We start from the raw sequence: 18,063 nt of genomic DNA, 5'->3' as shown, positions 1-18,063 counted from the left end.
TCCTCTTTAGCTTCCCCTTTCCCTCCGGTCTCCTCTCTTGTTCTTTTTCCTCCTGTCTCTCTCTCTCTCTCAGGACATGGACCTCACACATGGCTTATTGATTTCTGAAAGCAAGAACACGCAGATGTACAGCCACTGTAGGACCCACAAATCTGCACACAGGGGCTTTGAGACACATATACAGTTCGGTACATGCATATACAGTGGTTACAGTATGCAAGCGCACTCCCAAAGACCGCAGCCGTGCGATGAATATTTAGATGATGCCAAAATGATTAACACCAGTGTTTGTGATGGGGGAAAAAGAGAGAGAGAGAGAGGAGGAGGAGGAGGGAGACAGAAATAATGTGCCTGTAGATGGCAGAAGAGTGCTTTGAGGAAACGTGTAGGAGCACACACACACACACACACACACACATGCAAGCACACAAACGCTCAGACACTCTCTCCCACTCATTAACCCTCATACAGGCACATTTATCTATCAACACCTGTGAGGATATTTCACCAACTTCCAGATATTCCCTAAACTGATTTCAGCCCAACACGCATACGATGCCCCCATGACCCTTCAGCACACACACACACACACACACACACACACACACACACACACACACACACACACACACACACACACACACACACACACACATAGCCAAACGCACACACACACAAATGCTTTGGATCAGACAGATGATACACTCAGACTGAAAATGCATGATCAAGAAACCAAGAGCAGCGCTGCTGATTGAACACAATAGTTTAGATATGGGAGTAAAATTGACCAATAACGTGACTGGTTGGCCAAATGAAGTTTGGAATTTCCCTTTGTGACAAGGCTATGAAAGCCTCCTAACATTTCACTTATACTTTTTTAAACTCACTATCCTACTGAAAATCTATCTATCCATCTCTTTTCTAACATACTGATTTTAATTTGTTCATGTCTCAGGCTGGAATTAAAAACATTTTTATCGTATGTAATGTTATGTCATTATCTTTATGGTTCCCATAAAGGTAACGACATAACATGACACTATAGATTTGTAAGATCCAGACACAAAGTAGAAGGTTGACTGACAAGTGTAATTAAAACTTTTACCCTTTTTACAAACATCTGAGTCAGATTATCCAACAGCTATGCCCACTAAACTCTTAGTTCTTTAAATTGTATGGCCTCAAGATCAAGGACTCACCATCGTCTCAAGTCTGAACACAGTCCATTCATAACCTTGGAGAAAACCACATGCCATGCAGCAAGAAACGGATGGTCAGAGATGGGTTCTGCTGCGATGACTTCCTCTGAGGGTAAATAAAAAATGGATGTATGTGAAAAATAGATACCCAGAAACTTGATCCAGTGGTTAAAACCAGCTTAGAGAGTCTCAGAAACAAAACTCCACATCAAATTGAATCGTTTATTGTGTGAATACTCATGTCCACAATAAGTTTGGTTATATCATGATGACAAATACAACTTATGCTACTGTTTTGGGAAAGAATTCCACAAATCCACTCACCTTAAACCATGAAAATGTCAGCTGACATTCCTCAAACACAATTTCCTGTTATGACTAATTTCCTGTCTTGTCGTCTTGTACATTTGTTTAGCCCATTAAGTGGGCAGCAGCACTTTGACTCTTTGTTGTTATTGACTTGACAGTTACTTCAATGCGTTTGACAAAAAAGGAAACAAGCAAATTGCAACACTTAACATCATATTTCTTTCCATTAAACTGAAATATGTGATAATATTTTGAGTTTGAGATGAATGAAAGTCTTCCCTTCCCTTAACCACTGAGTTGTAACTCAACGCAACCAACTTTAATAATGACTAGCTATAGAGATGACACCAACAACCCAACAATGTCAAAAATGTAACTAAAAAGGTGCTATAAATTTCGAGGATATATGGTGTTGCTAAGATGTGACATTTAAGGCTCAGTGAACATACAGTTTTAACAACTAATATAATAATTAGGCTATTAAGCATAATTGATATTTGTATATTTTAATGGAATTAATAATGAGTCAAGCTGTATGTAAGTATTTGGAATATCAGACAAATTATGAATATGATAATGGTCCTTTGTTGACATAATGCATTTGCAATTTTGCCCATGACTGCATTAATACCAAAGTTAAAGGACCCGTGTGTAACATTAAGTGGCATCTAGTGGTAAGGTTGCAGATTGCAACCAAGTGAATACCCCTCCCGTTTCCTCCCCTTCCAAGCGTGTAGGATAACCTACATTGGCTGCGAAAAACGCCAATGACCCTCTCTACAGCCACTGTTTAGTTTGTCTGTTCTGGGTTACTCTAGAAACATGGAGTGCAGCATAGCAGTTTATGTGAATGAGGACCCACTCGTTATGTAGATATACAGGGCTCATTCTAATTTAACAAAAACACAATGATTTCTTATTTTTATTGGGTTATACACTAATTAAAACATTAATATTAATCAATTTCTGCCAAGTCGGTTCCGCTATATGCAACTAAATTCTGCACACTGCTCATTTTAAACATTGGTCATACAGTTGAACTGTGTTGCTGCTAAACATACACAAGTATTGGCTCAAAATCAATTAGATGCCACCAAGAACTCTGGAGTGTCAATTCATCAGAACAATAGTTACTATCAAGTGTCTGTATCGATCATTTTACACCAAATTCCAAACTCTTCCTTGTACTGACTTAATTTCAAAAGACAAATGGAGCAACGAGTGATGACCAGCAGGCCAATATTGGTTGGTCAATGCCATTAGTCATTGGACATATTGCTCACCACATCATGTTGCAGAAACTGTTGAAGTATTCTCCTTATGTGGATTTTATTTTATTTTAGACTAGATTTCTGGCTATAAATCCTTCCCTCTTTCTTTTGATCAAATTTGGACTTTTTTAGGTAAAGTTTTAAAAAGTGCCCATTCCTCAGTGCCAGTGCCATTAATTGTATCCTTTCCATTCATCTGCTATGGCACAGAGTATCCTCTGCGTAGCTTGGTATTCAAAATAAACCAACATCGACCCAAACATCCTAGATTTAACAGGTCCATTTTAGGCTATTATTTCCGACCAAAAGCACGTGAATGAAAGCGGGAGCTTACGAGCAGTACTTGAAGGCAGCATCTCTATACCGGCGGGGAGAAGGAAGAGACGCACCAGCCGCTACACCGCGAGGAAAGACCTGAACCAATACACCAAGCAGAGGGGATGATACACGTCTCCTCTGGTTTCTGACAATAAGAAGGATTGACATTTTATCTTTCCTCGTTGGACTTCCAGAAATAACTAAAAGAGGACATTTCTACAAACCGTAGCAAGCTGGTTTGGCTTGTTTGGTAAGGAAATTAAAGAGACTGACTGGTGGTGATGCTGCTGGTTTGAAAAATAAGTCAAACGAATGAAAGAGTGACGAGAGAGTGACTCATTTCTCTTATTTAAGGGGATAAAGATGCTACATTTTTCTCGTCGTTGAGAGGAAAGGAGGAGAAGAGGAGGAAAAGAAGAGGAAGATTTGACAGACGCACGAGACAAGAGACGGAGGAGAGGAGAGGTATCCGGCCGGGGGGTAAAAAAATAAATACAGAAAAGATATCCCCTGTCAATTTTTGAAATACCAGGGGAACAGAACAGAGCAGAAGGGATTTTTTTTAAAGACTTACACGGAGGACAGGAGACACACAGGACCAAACGGCGCAAGAGGAGAGGCATATAAGGAGGAGAACAAGCCAGAGAAAGATGGATATTTCATAATGAAGAGGGGATGCAGATCTGAGGAAGTGTGGATTTGAAGCTCTCCCTCCCTCTCAATCACTCTTTGCACGGGAACGGGACGGAATAGAGATATTGACGACAAGCATCGCTAAAACCCAGCGGAGAGTGGATTTAAAAACAGAGACAACCTGTGCACTCGTCCCTTCTCCGGCTTGTTTTTCTGTGCTTTTCAATCTCTGGATGTTGACTGAAATCATTTTTTTCGGACATGAAGGATTTAACTAGTCTATGTTAGAAGGAGGAGGCAAAGAAAACGCACGCGTCCCCCCTCCCTCCCTCCCTCCCTCCCTCTCCCCTTCACTCTCTCTCCCTCTCTCCCTCCGTTTTCTGGATGTGAAGCAGCATGCGGCCCGGTGAGAGCTTAGAGGGCTCGCGCTCGGCTCGCGGAAGATGTATTGATGCTAATAATATTACTAATAGCGGCACGGAACGCTGTCTCGCGCACCCCTCGTCGGAAAAGAGGAGGATGACAAGGGGGACGACGATGAGAGGGATGAACGAGGGGATGACGGACGGAGGACTGACGGTGATGCGCTGTTTTCTGTGGAGTCTCGTTCTCTGCTCGCTCTCCTCGCGCGCGCAAGGTAAGGGGATGCGACACGCGCACGCACACACACACACAAACACACACACACACACACACAAACACACACGCAGTGAGATAAACGCCCTCACCCACGCGCGCACAGTCACGGATTGGGTGAAACTGGTTTCTGACTTTTTATTTTTAATTTTTTTTTACTGCAGTCTAAAGAAAGATGCTGCTTTTTCTGTGCATGTTAGGGTGCGTGTAAAAGAGAAGAGTTGGTGTGTGTGTGTGTGTGTGTGTGTGTGTGAGGGTGTCTAAGTGCGCGTGAGAATGTCTGTTAGGTGTCTGTGCATGTGTGTGAGTGAGAGGGAAGGTGTGCGTGTGGGCGCGCGGGATGCGTGCGTGGAGTATGTATGGTGTGTTGCAGAGGAAAGCGGAGAAATTGGCTTACAGGGAGGATGAGAGGAAAAGAGGTAGATAGGGACAGAACCTGCAACAGCCTCTTTCCCTCTTTTCTGTTTGCTTCAGTTTGCGCTCTCTCTCTCTCTCTCTCTCTCTCTCTCTCTCTCTCTCTCTCTCTCTCTCTCTCTCTCTCTCTCTCTCTCTCTCTATCCTTCTCTTCAATACAGCCATTGAGCTGGTAGCCAATAAATATTCTTGCGGTAGCTCTTGGGCTGTGGCAGCGAACGTGAGCTGCTTATACCAAAGTGTGTGCGTGTGTGCAGCAGTGTGTATGTCTGCTGAGTGTGTGTGTGTGGAGGCGTGCGTGTGTGTGGATGTGTGCATGTGTGTGTGAACGTGAGTTGTTTATAGTGATGAGGCCCAAGGCTTACACAGCATTTTCTTCCCCAAATTTCTTCCCATATGCCCATTTATTAATTTTCTACTGTATTTCAGTCAAAAGATGTTATATAATGGTGGTATCTCTCTCTCTCTCTCTCTCTCTCTCTCTCTCTCTCTCTCTCTCTCTCTCTCTCTCTCTCTCTCTCTCTCTCTCTCTCTCTCTCTCTCTCTCACATTCACACTCACACACACACACACTTTCTGTCCTTGTCACCCCCTTTCTCTCACTCCCTCCCTCACTCTTTCTTTCTCTCTCTATCTCCCTCTCTCTCTGTCTCTCTCTCCCCCTCCCTTTCTTCTCTGTCTTTCTCTTCGTCTCCTTTCTTGAGTGAAATAAAATGTTAAAATATTCACAGAATAGCACACGCTCTCTGCCGCTTTCTTTGTCTGTCTGTATCTTGGTCTTCCTCTGCTTTCCATTTTTAGTTTCTCTTTATGATCTTGTTCAAAAATGTATGCTGTATGAACTTCCACATTAACAAAAGCGCACTTCCACACACATATGATTATGTGCACTCTGGCAAACACACCCAGTGCTTTGTCAGGTGAGTCTCCTGTGGCATGGAAACAAACTGACCATTGATCACTGCATCTTGAAATGGGGAAAAGAGAGGAAGATGGAGTATAGAAGACGGAAAAGAAAGAGAATGAGAGAGAGGAAAATGAGCTTATAAGGAGCAAGGCAGGAGAAAGAGAGAAAGTGAGTGACAGAGAGAGAGAGGAAACAAGTTTGGAGACACGTGCAGAAACAGGACTGGGTCTTCATAAACATGCACCAAGGTCTATGAGCTTCTGATAATACCTAGCCTGGCTGACTTTGTCAGAAAACTTGCCAAAACGGTTTGCAAGTACAAATGGGGAGACAGAGATTGGGAATTGTACAAGAACACAAAGGAAACCTCAAAAAGCCAAAGACTTTGATAACTATTTGTCATTTTCAGTGTAAAGTCTGCATGATCCTCCAGTGTATGGAGATTGTGTGTAGGCTGACTGAGCAGAAATACTATGGATTTATATAGTGATTAAACAAATCAGCACAAGGAATGTCTAGACACTTGGCTTTGTACCATCACAGACTATAGGACTGTAGATTCTCTCTAATAAAAACAGGAATCTCCTGCCTTTTTGTAGCCTATTTCCAAAGTTTTGTTTTAATGGTTTTGTTTGATGGACAGATGAGATATTGTGATTTTTAGGGTGTTGAATGAAGACAAGACAGGTGGGATTTCTCCAGGCATAAAATATCAAATTTTAAACCCTTTGGGACACAGATCCTGGCACTGATCTCCTCATGGCTGTCTGCATGTGAGAGACCTTATAGTATCAGATATTTTTAAACTCCTCATGGCATAAGTGTGGTATATTCAGAGCTGGATGAAGAGCAGTTTTAGTTCAATGCAAATCGCAACAAAGATTAATAAAATGTCAAACATTGATATAGAAGTTGGCCAAGCAAGGAAGCGAATAAAAAGAGTAGAGGCTGAACAAAAATAGAAATAAATGTGTAATTAAATGTCCCCTTGATCCATGCTGACATTTTGGGGACCAAGACTTTAAAAGGAGGCTGGAAAATTAAAACCAGCCAACAGCTGTTATGTTTTGGCTGTGGCTAGTAAATTAATCTACTCTACCGGCCACTGGCAGGTAACCAATCATTGTATGGACCTGCATTTTTACTCTAAAAAGCGATCTACAAGGGTAAAATAATGTAAGTAATGGATTTGCACGCTGCTGTAGCTTGTGGTCAAAAATGCAGAATTTTTAACTTGTTGAACAGATTTGACTCAAATTAGTTGCATATTTTGTCATGCAACAATATTTCATTCTAATTGAGGAGTCTTTTTGTATTAAAATGAGGACATTGATGGAGATGACTGATGAAACGTTTTAAGACTTCTTTGGACCCTGTCTGACAGATTATTATGAATGTGTTTGTATATTTTTGAATTCCTTGTGAAAATGTTATTTTAAAAATTGTTGAACTTTCATCTCAAATGAAGTTTCCCTCTGTCAAATGTTGAAAAACTGTAGTACTTGTCCTTTGCTTTTTTCCCTCCCCTGATCCCCTCTGTTTTATCTGTTCTCCTCTCCTCCTCCTCATCCTCCTGCCTGCTGCTCTCCTCAGCTTAACTCTACCTCTCCTCTCTTCCCTTCTACTGTCCCCTGCTCCTCTGTTTTCCTCTCCTCTGCTCAGCACTTCTTCTCTGCTCTCATCTCCTTCTCAGCTCCCCCTCTCTTCCTGTCTGTCAGATTTGTCCTGTGGCTCCAGAGGCTTAATTTACTCACCAAACATACTAAATCGCACATGTGCACATGCACGCAAGGAAGAAGAAAAAAACCCACACACATTTTTCACCGTCTCCCAGACCTAAATGTATTCTGGGCTACATTCAGCCTGTCGGAATCGAAACGAGAGCTGTGTCCAACCTCAAAACCTGCACCTTTGTAACATATCTATGTTTGAGCCTCTTTTCAACACCATCCATGAGATTAACCTTAATGCAGATTTTTACTGACAGGATGTATTTCACCAGGACTCAATCAGAACACAAATCAATCAACTAGCACTAATTATTTACTGGACAGCCGGTCAATCTATTTATGGTCATCAGTGGGGTGAGGAATTGCAACTAGTTCTACTGATGTCTAGTCTTTAGCAAGTGACCAAGCAATTAACCCAGAAGGTTAAAAATATCTAATTTAATTTATATTGACAAGCCATGGAAATGTAGTGCTTTGTTCTTGCAACATGGCTAAATTGAAATTTATCAGTCATCCCTTGGTAGCGTCTAGTAATTTAATGCTGGTCATCAGTGTTAAATTGAACAGGCTGTCAGACGCAGTGAAATGGTCCTCCAACCAGGTTTTATAACCCATCACTGGATATCAGAGATTGATTGGTTCGGTGTGGAGCTTTGATGCTGATTATAAGTCATTGATTGATGTTATCCATTAGTACACCGCTACTAATCATTTACCCGGTTTAGTATTTTGGTAATAATTTTTCTGTCAGTTATCGATTGATATTCTCCGTACAATGAATACTGTGGGTTACTGGTGAGCTTGGAAGCAAATAATGATTGCTGCATGAACAAACACATCGTCTTTTTGTCTTTCTCTGTTACATTATGCACACACATTTGGTTTGTTAGTACACTGTTACACACACACTGAGGCAGAAGAGTACTGTCACGCTGAACATTAGCGCAAGACTCTCTGCCACACATTTAATCCTGTGGCTTATGGTTGGTTTCTCAGGGAGGGAGATATATCTGTCGCACAGTCAGCCTCTTGATCATATAAATACTTGTGACTTACTGAGGGAGAGTGAAAGAGAAGGGGGCATGATGAGGGGAGGCGAGACTGAGAAAAAAGGGGAACTGGGAGAGGGTAATGCTGTTATGTGTGTGTGTGTGTGTGGGATTGGATTGAGGATTTTAACATTTGGGATTTCACCTACATTCAGCACTGGGCATTGATATTACCAGCCTCTTACCTCTGTCCTCTCACGCATTTTTAATCCTTTATTCCTACCTTACTCTCCAATCTTGTCTTTTATGCATACACTTATTTTATCCATTATGTACTGTTGTTTCATTCTCAGCTCTGTTCTCTCTTCATTTGTCTTGACTTTCATTCACCTATTCCTTTCATCCACTGGGGCAGCTGTGGCTCAGGAGGCAGAGTGAGTCGTCCACTAATCCGAAGGTCGGTGGCTCAATCCCTGACTCCTCCTGTCCGCGTGTCGAAGTGTCCTTGGGCAAGATACTGAACCCAAATTGCTCCCTATGGTTGTGCCAGCACCCTGCGTGGCAGCTTGCCACCATTTGTGTTTGTATGTGAGTGTGTGTATGTGTGAATAGGTTTAGTGAGCAGCAGAAACATTGTAAAGTGCCGGATAAAAGTGCTATATAAATGCAGCCATTTATCATTTTACCATTTCCAGCCTCAAAACGGTTAATTTGTAATTACTTGTTTTTTCACCCCCTTAAACTATCCTCTCCTCCTACTTCACTGTTGTCATTTAATTCATTCACATAGCACAAATAAATGTAGAGTTAAAAAGAAGAATTAAAAGTTTTCTCTGAACCTTAAATTAATGATTTTAGTTCCATAGTTGTAACTTGACGTGAGTTTCCATGAGCAGTAAACATGTTACAGATATGTTCAATATACAAAATACATTTGCATACTAACTACTCTTCAGAGAGAGAGCAGACATAACTTTTGGGGACCTGCAAGGTTTGTCCAGTTCTTTTTAGCTTTTATATACTACCACTTGTTGATGTCAACAGAAAACGTAAAATTGAGTTGCATAGCTACACAGATGACACCCAACTATACATTTGTGTATCCCGAGATGATTTTAGCCCCATTGATAAGTTGGTACAATAAATGCATGGATTTTTTTTATACAAGTTTCTACAGCTGACAAGACAGAAATCATAATATTAAGGGTCCAAAGAGAGCAACTGCCAGTGCACTTCAGTCATTAGCCCCTCGTACCAAGGACAAGGTCAAAAACCTTTGAGACATCTTTGATTCTGACCTCAGTTCTGAAGCCCACATATGAAATGTCACCAAAGTGCCCTTTTATCCTCTTACAGACATTGCTTTCTCTCTCAGGCTGACACAGAAAAAAACTAATGCATGCTTTTATAACCTCTAGGCTCAACTATTGCAATGCTCTCTTGTTTGGTCTACCTAAAATGGGTGTTGGCCGCCTACAACGTGTTCAGAATACAGCAGCCTGGATACTGACAAACACCAGACGGACAGCACATAACACCTAATTTATAGTCATTGCCTATCAGTTTTAGTATTGATTTTAAGATTTTCTTACTAGTTTTTAAATTACTAAATGGCCTGGAACCAGCATATCACTCATACAGGCTTTTTAGATATGTGCCTAGTAGGTTCCTTAGATCCAGCTGGCCTAGTGATCCCAAGGATTTCAACAAAAATGCATGGTGAGAGAGTTTACCCCCTGTGGTCCTGGTCTCTGAAACAGTATGCCTGGGGATCTTAGAGACTCCGCCTCTGTGAACATTGTTAAAAGAAACCTTGAGTCATATCTTTTTTAGCCTGGCTTTTACTTAAAGTGCCTCGTTATTCGTTTTACTCATTTATTGTGCTTCATTATTTTATTTGTTGTATTACTCTTTTGTGCCTTTACTCACCACTGTTAGATTGCTTTTGTTTTTGTCACAGTCTTTTGCTCATGTGCTGTACATTGGGCTACAAGCCTGGCATGAAATGTGCTATAAAGATTGATTGATTGATTGATTGATTGATTGATTGATTGATGGATGGATTGAAAGTAAGTAATCAATTACATTTAGCATGAACCTTCAGTACATGCAAAATATGTTGGAATTGTTGTCATATTTTCGTTATGATCTTGGTCTGATAATAATCTGTCTCAAAATGCCATTATTCCTAATGCAAAATAGTTGCATATGAATGTAACCTTTCTTAGGATAATGGTTGCCCCCAAACCTTAGAGCAAGTGCAAGTATGTGTTAGTTCATATTTTTTAATGAAGCTTTTTCTGAAGCTTTTGATATTTTCCAACATTAGAGGGCATTGCACTTTGACTATGAGTTTTCACCCTGCTATGTTTTCTGTTTCAGTTGCGCTCTCTTTTATGTTTTCATTGCCTCAAAATCTTGTATTCCGCTTTTTTACTACTGTTACTAGATTTCTCTCTATTTATCTCCAACCCTAATTGCCAATTCATGTCTTCTCCTGCCTCCTCCTACAAACGTCAACCCATGGTGACTGTCTTATGACCACCTGTCTTTCTTTCCACATCTGTTGTCTGTCCTCTCCCCCCTTCCTCTCTATTGTCTTTCCATCTTTTCTATTCTCGATGAGTCTTGCCTGTCGTCTTCCTCTCCCCTCTCCCTTCTCCTCCCTCCACCCGCTTTCCTAAGTGAATTTGCTGTACGTGTTGATTGTAATAGGTGGATACTCACAGGGTAAGGCTCTGTTAATCTGTCATGTGTGTTTCCTCTGTTTCTCAACAAGCAGGGAGCACATTTAATTCAGGCACAAAGATTGCCACCCAAATTGTGTGCTTTTAGATTGCTGAAGAGCCAAAGCTACTCAAGTATTTTAGATTTGTTTTTGCCTGCTATACAATTTTTAGAAATGTCAGCTTGCACACATTGGGCTGGCTATGCCATCAGCAAACTGTTAAATTGCAAGAAGTGATAATCTTCCCAGGAAATGGAATAAATCTAGACCGCACTCCAGTTACCTATTCCAGCTGTTCCTGGGCCCTGTAGATCCATGACAGCTTTTTATATACAATCCCTGTTTTTCTCCAAGGTCTTGTGCAAATGTGCATTTACAGAATGGCGTCATGAGGTATAATAAGTATAATTATAATTCATCATAATTGAATACAAAGACACGGTGGCTTCCTGCAGGAGCCATTATTATGGTAGCACTGCAATGGGGGCTAACTGTAACTAAGTGACTAAGTGTATAATGTGTAGTTCTAATGTGTCTTCAGTGTATTTCTTCACTGAAATCACATTGTGTATTTCATCCAAATATACACTAAATGCACGTATACATATGCATACACAATACAAATGCTAAGACTGTGATGAAACAGCCCAAATATGAAACAAACTGATTAAATTGGAAAAATCAGTGGTGTTTCACAATTACGAAGATGACTTTTGGGAGATGTGACATTTGTACTGAACTCTGGTACTTTGCACAGCTCTTTCTCACGCACACACACACACACACACACACACACACACACACACACACACACACACACACACACACACACACACACACACACACACACACACATGCATGTACACATGCACACGCAATCTGTCAGTATTCCATTGCCTCTTCATTATTTCAAAGATGATTAGAAGTAGACATGACGTGAACATGTTGAATAGGCACACACACACACACACAAACTAATAAATACACACAAATATGTTGGGCACACCAAGATAGCATGTGTTACCCTGAGGGTGTGACTGCAAACACATAGGCACAGGGACAGGAGACCCAAACACACATACAGACACACACTAACATGCATACACACACACTTGCATGCATGCACACAGACTCTCTCTGATGCGTTACGAGAAAGGCAGATGAGAAATTAACAAAGACAGACAGTCTTGTATCCAGCTGGTGCTTCCTTTTGGTGTGTGTGTGTTTGTGTGTCAGATATTCTAGCCTATGTAAAGAAACACGCAACATGCCAGTATAGAAATAGGTGTTTAATTGAAGATGGAAGCTTGAAGTAAAATAGGAAATAGTGTATATAGGAAAATTGATGGATGGACACATAAACAGCAGTGTCGGTCAAAGGTTCGATCCCTGGTGACAGCCAGAGTCTGTCCCTGTCAGACTGTCCTTGAGGAAGATACTGATGCCCTTAATAGCCGTGTGCCGCCCTCTGGGGAAAATACACAGCTGACATGAAATTCCTACAAGACCAACACTACAGAACAGGACTGAAAATACACAAATAAGGAAGAATAGTAGAGATATTGTCCATAAATAATTGTGAAAGCAGGATGTGTTCATCACAAAAGCACCCCTCCTCTTTAACAGAGCAAATCATGTTGATGTCATGGTAACCAAAAATTACCTTGAACTAAATAAATTTGGTACCAGTCTTGTCAGTATGCCTTTGATTTGTACCTATTTTTGCTAATTTGTCTGACAGTTTCTTCACTGCCTGCTAGGTTACTCACCCTGGAGGTGGAGGGTAGAAAAATGTCAAGCAGCATTTCTTTGAGCCATTTGTTGAAGCCAACAAATGACTAAAATTGCACTAAATACGAATTACTTACTCAATAATTTTACTGCTATTTTTGACAGTTAAATATATGCTTTGTACTGAATTGTGATGTGCAAATCAACTTCATTGAAGTTTAGGATTACCAAGTTTTAAGGCTTACATATGGCTTACAAACACTTTTTGAATACTTGTGAATTATACATTTCAGAGATGCTGCAGAAACCTGTCAAACATGAGAATAGTACATTTCAATAGATGTCTAAAAATCTACTTGCAAAATGTTTAATGTAAATAAAAAAAGAATGCAATTCATCATTATTAATACATCAATATTCATATCATCAGTAATTTCTATCTTGTATCCTTAGCATAGGTAGGTTAGTGTTAACTGAATTACTAATGAATGAGTTTACTACATGTCTAGCCACAACTGTACAAATGTAGTAGGTAATAATGTGCAAATGATGTACCAGCAGTGATTATCCTTACTCATGCATGATATAACACTTTGATTAATGGCATTACTAATGATGTGCTATCCTCATTAAAAATGTTTGTAATGTGATTCGTAATTTGACATTGTTATTTAACTCATCATTAACTTAACTTCTATTTAAGATCTATCATCATACAATTCTGCAAGTCCCCAGTTTCTTTATCTCTTGGAATAACACAAGTTTATGTATGCTTATTTTAATACTTTTTGGTACCTTGCTCTGGTTGTTATATCTTATTTTACCCTGAGGTATTTCTCTAATTTAGCATTGAGATTGTGGATATCACATTTTTGGAACATGTTGCCACGGTGACCATGTGAATAGTGCATTACTTATTACTAGCATATCCCATATACTAACTCATATACCGTTACTCCATAAGAACATGTTTGTCAATTGTTTTACATGCAAATTAAGTATGTGAGACCAGTATGTACTTGAATCTAATACCAGAAAAATCTTGTGTGGACACTATCATGGTTCCTAGTTACTTATATGCAAATTAGTGGCTGATAAGATTTTTTAACAAAAACAAATGTTGAAATGATTTGTGTCAGTAAATACCAGAATGTGATGTGAGTGCTTTAACTACATGTAAATGTAAAGCCTTAAGGGACTTCAGGGAATTATTCAACAGTTGCACTCACTTTTTTGTTTATTCAATCTTATCTATTTTTTTAACGTTTGTGGAACGGACCAGTTATTTAAATATTTATTTAGTGGTGGTAAAGAATAGTCGGGTCTCTAAAGACACAGACGACTACACAATACACAGACACACAAGACACGAAGACACACACGCATGAAGGTAATTTGATTAGTCATTTTGCTAGACCAATGAACCCTCCATGAACCCAACCACATTCTTTGCTGTCAGTTGAGAAAATCTTTAGGAATCAAGTTTTCAACAATTTTAATTAGCTTCATGTATGGATTACAGTTGACGCATTTTTTAAAACTAAATAAAGTTCTGTAATTAATCTAATTAATCCTGTGAGGGTCGTTGACTACCTATAACAGTGTTTTGTTTTTCCCAATTTTAGAAAATTAATAGTTTTTCTGGCACAACTGTGTACTGGGGGTGGGTTGTTCTTATGTGTATGTGTGGATCTGGTGTGATGACAGATATGCCCATGTGCCCCAAACCCACAGAAACATGGCTGTCAGCTAACATCACACACAGCTTGCTATCTATACAAACACTCTCAAGCTCATCTCTTCATGCAGTAAATCCCATGAGAATAGTAGATTGTCTTATTATACTGTTACATTTATTTGTCATTCCCTGCTCTTAAAGGTGCTATATGTAAGAATAGCCCCGTCCCCATCCTGTCTTGTAATACCACTTTGCACCTCATGAGGCAATAATGATTCACTGTAGCGTCCAGTCTGCCCTCAGTCTGACATGAGAGGATGAAGAAGCCTGCTGTTCATAGTGAATCTATGCTATGCGGTTGTCAAGATATCAAAATGCTACAGAGACATTAGAACCAGTGTTAAATTACCAAAGAGCTGCACAGATCAGTTCATCAGATCATGAGATCATGTTCTCCCTGGAATGTTGACAGATGTTGACCGGCCAATCATCTCAGGTGTTGGGCTGCTTGTGGCTGAGGTGACCGGCTGGTCTCACCTGGCCAGTGGCTCCTACTTGGAATTTAAATGGTTACTCTCTTGCCTAAAAAAAAAATTAAAACTTAATAAAGTGGAGCGCTTGGGTTATCGAGTGTTTAGAGAGCGTCACACATGGGGGCAGTGTTTCTGGTTCGAACCCGTCCAGGGACCTTTGTTGCAGGTCTTTCCCCCTCCTTCTCTGCCTGCTTCCTGTCGGCCTCTCTGCCACTACCACACTTATAAATGAAGGCAAAAGCCCAAAAATAAATCTTTAAAAAAAACTTAATAGTGACATAATAAGGGTCCCAAGTTGAAAATTAAAACTGCTTTTAGCCTGGCTCAAGATGTCTGCCATTGCTGTGAGTTTGCTCGGGGCAGTGTTACTTCTTCATCGTAGTTGTTCTGAGTGCAGACTGGATGCTACAGTGACTCAGTATGGCCCTGAGGTACAAAATGGCATTACAAGACAGGACAGGCTGGGGCTATTCTTACATTAAGCACCTAAAGGATTGAGAAATGAGGTGCTTGCATGTGTACGCACACTCACCTCCTGCAGTCTTATTGGCTATGCGTGTCAGAGCACTGCAGACGATGCATTTCCTCCCTGAGTGATGATGTATTTCCTGCCTGGTTCTTGCGCCTTGGGAGCCTTTTTATACTGTTGTTCATGCTGTTTATGTATGTGTGTGTCTCTCCGTCTACAGGATACCTCTCTATATGTATGTATGTATGTGTGTGTGTGTGCATGTGCATATACACACATGCTTGTCTGCTTCATTTCCAGAGAAGACTCATTTCCCCAGCAGGCCCTGTCAGGCTGTTTCTGGGCACACTCAGTTCACAGCTGGAGGCTACTGCTGTCACCTGCTTACCTAACATCTCTCCTCTCCTCAGTTTTTCATCATCCACTTACCATCATGTCAGTCAAAAGACTGGTGAACTACGTCTCCCCATATAACACCCACTAAGTCATTTAGGGCAACTTTCTACAAAACAAGTAAAGTGAAGGGATCTTTTATAGTTGGCAATAAAATTACTCCAAATAGACTGTTCAGCCAAATGATTGCATGAGTCCAAAATACCTATTTTTACACCAGTATTTAGTGCAAGTCTTCACTAAAACTGCTATTTTCAAAAGCTTTCATGCTTCGGTAGCCAACAACATGCCCCAAAAAGGAGGACATCTCGGCAAGCAGAAATGGTAACTAAGACAGCCACAATTGCTTCTAGTGTGTGTGCACATTTACCACACACACACACACACACACACACACACACACACACACACACACACACACACACACACACACACACGATTGTGATGAACAACAACACACATGCCAAATAGGCTTTCTATTTGGCTTCTGCATATGGACACACACAAGCCCAAACAGCCTAAAACAGATTGAAATTTCCACGTGAGCAAAAAAAGGACAGAACAGAAAGTGCATGCCAGCCAATTAAAAAATGGAAATGATTGCATTTAATAATAATAATAATGATAATAATAATAGTACATTGTTTTTATTAAGTTTTATTAGGTTATTAACATGTAGAAACATAAATTTGTAGGTGCAAGGAAACATTGTTTGTATACACAAATATTGTACATCCCAGAGGTGGCTTTTGTCCAGCTCGCAGACAAAAACTCAGCAGGGTGATGCAGTGGACAACATTAAACGCTTTGATCTTTGACACTGACCGTCTGGTTCTCTCACACACTGACCCCACTGCTACACCCATCACGCACACTCTCTCTCAGTCTCCCTCAACCTTCCTCGCTGAGGGTCACTGGGTCAGACAGAGAGCAGATGCTGTACCACATGACCCCCAACCAATCATGACACCACAACATGCATACTGCCATTCTGTCATATCCCCTTGTTAAATGTCTGTATGGAAGACATTTGTCAACTGTTTTATTGTCCATCTTGGATTTCCACAGACATAGAGCAAGCAGTGTTTAACTGAATGCATTGCAATTCGATTGTGCCCTACTGGTTGATATATCTGTGCTTTGTGTTGTAAATGGTTGACTCAGTATTGATATTTTTATTGCTCCTTTACCTACATGTGTTATGTTAAGATGTGGATACAATGCACTACTTTATTGTTTGAACTCACTCAGTACAAGCAAAGTTTTCAGCTGCTTTCTCTTGCTATTTACATGCATCAACTCTCAAAGAAGGTTCATGTGAATACAACAGGCACAAATAAACAATATTGATAATCATTATGCTAAAAACATGTATTTTGCCTTTGGCAACTTCATGCTATACACATTGTTTCTGTTGCACTTGTAGCCAATGTTCCTTTAGGTTTTATGTGATTTTACAAAAAAAAAAAAAAGAAGAAGGAATCCAAGAATGAAGTGCCTCTTTGGCTTGAAAAGCATGGCAAACAATTTAATTACCTTTTTATTGCTAATAGAATGCTGTAACCATGTTTTAATTGAAGCAGATCCATGAAACTGTGTCCTGTTGTCTAGTGGACGGTAGAAAAGGTTTTTGAGACGAACAGAGATCTTCCCCAGGACGTCTCCGGGACAAAATTAATTAATTAATTTATTCATTCTAAACTATCACATGGCAGATGACAAACTGAACCGAGCGCTGACTACAACAGAGCACGTCTTTTCATTCTGGTATACTTACAAGCGATGCACGCCTTGCACTTATATCCACGAGCACCGTGGTTAGTCTGCGGGATCAGATGGGTCAGGTCATAAAAATTAACATACTGACTTATCGCAGATAGGTCGCGGGTGGTAAAAAAAAATACATCAAAAACTTAATTAATGAGGAAAATAATGGTATTCCTTAAAATGTGAACATAGCAGAGCAAAGCTGAGATCATCTGCTACTATTTATGTCATATTTTATATAATAATAATAATATTAATGCATTTTATTTAAAGGTGCCTTTTAAAGCACTCAAGGACACCTTACAAAGCACACAAAACCCAACAACAGTACATCAAACAATATAAATCAGGTAACATT

The 18,063-nt window shown here is 40.1% G+C and overlaps 1 protein-coding gene across 1 annotated transcript in view; it reads left to right on the top strand.

Annotated features, from left to right (window-relative positions):
* Nucleotides 1–4,126: 4,126 nt before the first annotated feature.
* LOC133996982 (CUB and sushi domain-containing protein 3-like) overlaps nt 4,127–18,063 on the top strand; it is a 374,952-nt gene continuing 361,015 nt past the window's right edge. The window contains exon 1 of the mRNA XM_062436511.1: nt 4,127–4,367. Coding sequence (XP_062292495.1) covers nt 4,127–4,367 — 241 coding nt within the window. The remainder of the gene's footprint in view (nt 4,368–18,063) is intronic.

Source organism: Scomber scombrus, chromosome 16 (genome assembly GCF_963691925.1).
Source record: "Scomber scombrus chromosome 16, fScoSco1.1, whole genome shotgun sequence".
Classification (NCBI taxonomy): Eukaryota; Metazoa; Chordata; class Actinopteri; order Scombriformes; family Scombridae; genus Scomber; species Scomber scombrus.
Note: the sequence above shows the minus strand (reverse complement) of the source record. Positions and strands in the feature narration are given on the sequence as shown.